At 34.1% G+C, this 7,144-nt stretch overlaps 1 protein-coding gene across 1 annotated transcript; it reads left to right on the top strand.

The window, feature by feature from the left end:
• Positions 1-6,192: 6,192 nt before the first annotated feature.
• LOC125834532 (NEP1-interacting protein 1-like) lies at positions 6,193-6,912 on the top strand. The gene has a single exon (XM_049513661.1). The coding sequence runs from the start codon at positions 6,193-6,195 to the stop codon at positions 6,910-6,912; it is 720 nt and encodes a 239-aa protein (XP_049369618.1).
• The last annotated feature ends 232 nt before the right edge of the window (positions 6,913-7,144 follow it).

The raw sequence follows: 7,144 nt of genomic DNA, 5'->3' as shown, positions 1-7,144 counted from the left end.
ATGTTTCCGGATGGAATTTCGAGTTGAATCTATTGTATATTGAAGGTTTTAATGATTATGAGTGTTTGGGGAAAGAACCTTTGTTGTTGAGAGGGTTTAGAGTTGGAGAAAATAAGGAGAAAAGTCGGATTTTCTGGGAAAAAGGTTGGGGCGTCGCGCCAGCCAGCGCGCCCCAAAAGGGACTCTGAAGTTCCCCCCTTGGGGCGGCGCACCATGCAGGGCGCCCAGCAGGCTTTCTGGAATTTGAGGGCTGGCGCCCCGCGCCTCTCAGAGCGCCAAGGACTCCAATCCTCCTCATTCCTTCCCCACTTTTTCATACATGTTCCTTGGTAATGTACCTATGTTTTCTAGTTGTTTTCAACACCCTAAGGTACATCTAAACATCACGAACTCATCCATAAACATGAGATCATTACCCTTGAATCCGTAATCCAATTCGAGGAAAGTTAGGATCAAAGTCATGTGAAGTTAGAGTCAAGTCTAGAAGTTAAGAAGCAAGTCAAAGCAAGTCTTTAAAGTTTTTTTCCAAGAGTCTTTATTGAACGTTTTAACTTCATTTTAAGGCTCAAGTTTCAAGTTAAGCCAATAATATAGAGTTGAGTTCATTTCTCAAAAGTTAGTAGGGAACTAAGTATTCCCAAAGAAGTTTATAAATGTTTTTTTACATTTGAGTAAGAAAGGAACTATGTTTTTCCAAGAGAGCCTTTGGGCTAAGCTTTGAGCAATTATCTCAAACTAAAGAAAGATGTGTTTAAAACAATCATGAGCTAAAGTATTTTTGGGAGTAATATTGAGCACCGAAATGGGACGCGAGTTTATATTAACTCAACTTTCCATAAGAACCATGTAGCCAACATGGGATCTAACGGGTCATTCTTTTAAGATGATCACGTAAGTTAAGCTAGTGGATCCACTAAATTAAGTAAGGTCCTATATCACGGCAAGGTATAGGATGGTCCTTGGGCAACGTGAGGTAAAATGTTGTATCATCAGTAGGGCTCATAGTGGTGGTTGTCGGTTAAAGAACCTCCCACAAAAGTTATATTACTTTTATATTTAAGTAAAGTTGAGATTGTTATTGCCTTATCTTTAACGAACTAAGTTGTTTACACTGTTTTACAAGCTTTATATATTGCATGTGTCTTATTGCTTGATATTGAGTTCGGTTATTCATGAGTTGAACAGAGCCAAGGTAAGTGTTCTTTTGTACTCCTTTCAAGCTTAAGTTGTTGTTTAGCTTTCCAACTCACATACTCGTACATTCAATGTACTGATGCCAGTTGGTCTGCATCTTATGATGATGCAGACGCAGGTACCCAGGATCAGCATCCAGTACGCCGTTGATTCAGCTGAGCATTCCAGAGTCAATGGTGAGCCTCCTTGCCTTCCGGAGGACTCTGTTATTTTGTGTTCCTAGTTTTGCTTTATTAGGATGTTGCGGGGTCTGTCCTAACATCCATCTCAGTGTTATAGAGGCTTCATAGACAGTTAGTCAGTTAGTATTGAGTCTCTCATCTATGTATATATATAAATATTCTATTTTGAGACACGAGTTGCCTTTTTGGCCAGTTTTCATCAGTTAGGTGGTTTTATGACCTTTCATTGCATGAAGTTATTCTATTGAGTTAAGTTTCCGCTGAGTTAAGTAGGCCATGCCAAGGGTTCGCTTGGGGCCAGCAATGGTCTTCGAGTGCTGGTCCCGCCCAGGGTGTAAGCTTGGGGCGTGACACAAATGACATTGTTTCTAGAATAGAACAATATCATAAATAGGAGTAAGAAGATCTGCTGAGATAACAAATGGCTACCTCACAAAATCTCCAAGAAGCCTCGGAAAAGAAGAGAATATATCACAAAGGTCCGAGCTAGTAACTTACAAAAATAATGTAGTAGCAAGGGGTGAGTACCAAACCACACGGTACTCAGCAAGTAAATCTCTAAACACAAGCTAAGGGGATAGAATACGGGTACTCCTTACACCCTAACCGAACCTCCACAACTACAAACTGCATAAAATTAGCCCAACCTAACAGTTCACAATTCACAAGCACATATCTCAACAACAACATTCTAACAATCACATATTCTCAACAACAAGCTCAATATTCATCAATTACAACCTCCACTACTACAACCTGTATAAAACCAGCCAACCTAACAGTTCATAATTCACATAGCACACATCTCAACAACACTCTAACAATTACATATCCTCAACAACAAGCTCAATATTCATCAATCAAAGCTCCATAGAAAGGCACTCACAAGATCAGCAAAACACAATATCAAGTTCACTAATGATAAATATGTGCAATGCAATGGAATGTAATGTCAAGTATAGTGATGCATGTCTAACCTAGTGATACACACCCGATGTCTCTCAATCCGGGATCCATGGGGGACATATCTGTCCATGCATCCATCACGGCGCACGATACGACCCTCGATAATAGTAACCATCGCGGCGTGCGATACGTCCATCGAAATATAGTATCCATCGCGGTGCGCAATACATCCCTCGAAATGGTACATCCTTTTTAATTTCTTATTTTTTTCTCAATTCACATAACACTCATCACAACCATGTATCAGAACAATGCAAATGACATGTTCACACAAATAATGATGAGATGACCATTTTCATAACATTGCACAATTCACAACAACACAATCATGATACAACATCAACAATGATTCAACAAGCCTTTCAAACCATTCTCAACACATCACACACAAACAATTAATCACATTGTCTTTTATTACCCCTTTTTCATCATTAGAATTTATCAATGTGGACAAGTCAACCCATCACCAAGTCTCGTTACCCCCAAACACATATTACAAGGAAATACACGAATTCCATACACTTAACAAGAGTTTAGAAATCCACTTGCCTCAAATAGTCGAACAATCACTCCGAGACTTGAGTCTTCCCTTTCGTTGAACTTCCAACTCAAAGCAATCTATTCACATTAATAATTACAATAAGATTTTGAAACTAACCACACTCAGATTACTATAGGTCTAGCCTAGACCCAAAAACTCACTCAATTTATAATCAAGTTCTTAATCTTGGTGTCAATTCTCATGTTTTCCAAATTTCAAGCCTAGGGTTAAGTTTCAATATTTCCAAATATCATAAATATAATGGTCTTCATATGATATCATGCACCTAATATTTAATTACATGTCTCAATAGCTCAAAGCTTGAATCATATGTGATAATTATAAGAAGGAATTGGAGAAACGCTAGAAATCCAAATTTATGAACATCGCGATTTTGTTCACGGAAAAACCAATCCAGAACGGTACATATTTCTACAAGTTATATTCCTATAATTTATTCCCCAACAATTAAATATTCAATTATTGGCCTATAGGTAGGTCATTATTAACCATAGCTTCAACTATCCATAATACATTCTGACCACATGTTGCAAAACATATACTATATTCCAATTCCTTATCTGCTAACATATTATTAATATATATTAGTATGATATATCTCATCAATTCAATCCTACAACACTTACCACTAATCCCCATAAACAATTATCGATAGCAGCAAGAACTTGCCCTCAATTTAATATGCCGACACAACACTAAGTCTCAAATCCAATTCTATTCACGCCAAATACATGATAATAGCAATAATAACATGACTATCCATAATCATAGTACAAGATTTTGGTGTGGTGATGAATTACCTGCAGCAAAGCGGTGTCTTCGTGTTATTGCCGCACCGTTCGTGGATTAGCGGTTACTCCTTGTGTTATGCAAAATAGTAATAAACCTTTATAATGTAATTCAGTTTTACACATGGACTTGGCCCATTAACCACCAATTAAAATTAATTATTTAAAAATCACCCATCCACTAAATAATTGTAATTAACAAATAGATCAAAAATTTCCAAACCAACTCCACCGATTTATCAAAATAATTGACTCATACAATTATCAAAAAGGGTAAAAATGATAATTTATATGATACTTTCCAAAAACGACTTTACGGGTCATTACAAATTTATAACTTTTAAATTGATTATCTTTGACCAATAATAAGGGATAAGAAGGAGATTTGAATTAGCCCAAAAAGTAACAAATAAAAATCTCTCTAACATTAGACAAATATAATTTTTTTTCTTTACAAAAGAGTAATAAATAACCATAAGGTTTCAATAAACAATATGATTTTACATCTTTTTGAGACAGTTGAAAAAAATTCAAGGATGCGGTGATGCACCTTGGTCAAATGATCATATTAATTTTGGTTAATGTAAACTAAAATTTGTAGGCTAAAAATACTAAGGTGATACAATTGAGAGAAGAGAACAGTTATGCTTCTAAGTAATTAAACCTTAAAAATTGAGAATGCAGTTATGCATCAGATTTGAGATTAATAAATTTTAATAATAAAATATGTGAGCAAACTGTAGCATGTAACCGTATATCCAAAAATATTTTAAAGCAAGTAGTATGAGTTAATAAAAGCGGCCGTGCTAGAACCACGGGACTCGAGGGATGCCTAATACCTTCCCCTCCATCAGCATTATTTCTTACCCGGTCTTTTGTTTTCGCAGGCCAAATAAAGAGTCGTTTTCTTTTGATTAGGGATTCAAAAGAGTGACTTGGAACACTATAACTCAATTTCAAGGGGTGACTCTAAAACAAAAATAAACTAATCCCTTAATCAATACCGTCACTTAAATTGGAAAAATCATTTCCGCTGTCAAGAAAAGGGTGTGACAACTATCAACAATGGAAGATCAATAAAATTCTTTTTTTTTTTTGAAGAATTGCTCCAAGCCAAACTTGAATTTCAAGAAAAAAAACAAGGTAACTGATTCACAAACTAAGTGTCAACTTGTAGTAGATGTTTATTTGAAGATAGAAATTTGATTTCCTCTTTCAACCCTTTTTTTGTTATTGCGTTCTTTCTCTTCTATTTCTTACTTCCGATCAAAGTGAAACACCACTTTAAAATAGGGAGTAAAAGTGGTTCACCAGTTACCCCGTAACCATTGTCATTTCTTTTTTCAAAATTGTGTTTATCTTTATTTCAAAAAAATTATCGGGTTTGGTTGGATAGGACTAGATTGGATCCATATGGGCAATCCATGACCCAAAACTTATATGTAGTATCATATAATTCTTTGTTATTTTTCATGCTTTTTAGTCGATTGAATATCATGAAAAAAAGTTGTTTTGATATTTTGATTTGAAAAGTTACTATAGAGTATGTTTTAATAATTGCGTGTAGGCAAGAATGTTTAGTATTACTAAGTAGTTTTAGCAAAGGAAAGCAAATCCTTTTTTTTTTTTAGATAAACAGATGTATAGATAGTGGTCGGAAACGATATTTGACATGATTACCAAAAATTTCTTTGTTAAGTAGTATCATAAAACTCTTAGTTATTTTAATGTTTTTTGATCAATGTACTATCATGAAAAGGAAAAAATTGTTCTGATATATATGTGTATATAATATATTTCTTAGGAGCGTGCGATCAAGTATTAAATTTTACCTATTTACTCCTTTTATGAGAAGGTACTTTCGTCTCAAAGATCATAGCGTTAAATGACAAACCAATTATATAAGATTAAAATAAAAGAAATTAATAATGGTTCGTTAACTTACAATGATCTTACTTTATTAAGATTAAGACATTTCAATTTAAGTGTATATTTGAATATTAAAATGTGTGAATCTAGAATTATGGATACACATCTGATTTGTTAAAATATTGTATTAAAATTTGAATACTTAATAAAATAGAAGAGACGAGAAGAAAGAGGGGTTCCTTTACAGGAAATTATTTTAGTAACTAACTTCTTAAAAGAACCCTAACTAATTGATCGTCAGTATATTACCTAAATTGATTTTCAGAGTACTATAAACACTATCTAATTAAGGAAATATTATGTAATTAATTTATATAAGCAAAATAAAAGTAATATTTTAAAGTGTTGTCATTGGTTGATAAGATACTGTTAACTCCTTCCAACCATAATTAGCGTATGTTAATATTTCCATTTTGGAACCGGAAAGTCTTTTTCATATCAAATTACATTAATCCAATCCATATTATAGTTGGTCAAGGATTTCTTACTCTCTATAAATCAATTAACCATGAAGCACCCAACATATTTTCAAAGAAAACCTACCTACAATTTTCATAATAGTCTTTTCAGTATGAGTCATCGTAGTTACTTGTTTGGTTATTGTTGCGATGTCAACCAACTTTCCGAAAAACAATCTTCTCATGATCCATCTTCTTCTAATTTACCCCTTTTAAACATTAGCTCTTCTTTGCACATTCGACATGATAATTGGTATTCAAATAATGTACCACAACTTTACCGTACAGGAGTAAGAGAGGAAACAATATTGAAACATATGTCTTTCTTTCTCACCTCTTCAGTTATCTTGTCCTACGACAATTTTTACTTTGTTATTTCACAACTGTTTGGGAATTGGAAATTAGAGTTTCAAGATGTACGTGACTCTTTAGTAGGAAATATAATGAGTCAGGTGCGTAATATTGTTGAGTCTAACAAGGGTTATTGCGGAGTGTTGGAGTTATCTGTGGATGTAAAATTGGTATCTCGTGATGTTATTGAGGAAAGGATTTTGTTTCCAGGAGAAGATTTATCATCACAGTATGGTATGGTGCCAGCTAGTGAGTCATCTATGCAATCGTTATTAAAGAAGATGGAGATCGATGCAAAAAATACCAAAGGCGATGAATGTATGGTGTGTCTAGAAGAGCTTGTGAGGAAACAAGCAGATAATGAGATTCTTAGCATGCCTTGTTCTCATATGTTTCATGGAGAGTGTATCACCAAGTGGTTAGAGACAAGCCATTATTGCCCTATTTGTCGCTTTGAGATGCCCGTGGAGGAAGACAATTAAATTTTAGTACCTTTTACTATAGTGTGTTGTGCCCATTGAAGAGCACTTACTATATAAGTAGTTGTAGCAAATCTTGTTTTGAGATAAAAAAGATGTAAAGATAGCGCTAGAAAACAATATTTGACATGATTTCTTGAAATTTCTTTGTTATGCAGTATCATAAAATTCTTAGTTATTTTTCATGTTTTATTAATCAATGGGATATTCATGAAAAAATATTGTTTTGATATTT

This window comes from Solanum verrucosum, unplaced genomic scaffold (assembly GCF_900185275.1).
Source record: "Solanum verrucosum unplaced genomic scaffold, falcon-dt-bn FXZP01000287.1, whole genome shotgun sequence".
Lineage (NCBI taxonomy): Eukaryota > Viridiplantae > Streptophyta > Magnoliopsida > Solanales > Solanaceae > Solanum > Solanum verrucosum.
This window is presented reverse-complemented; position numbering and strand designations above follow the sequence as displayed.

Excerpts from the sequence above, each read along its gene's own strand:
- LOC125834532 (XM_049513661.1), top strand. The coding sequence starts at position 6,193 with ATGAGTCATCGTAGTTACTTGTTTGGTTATTGTTGCGATGTCAACCAA.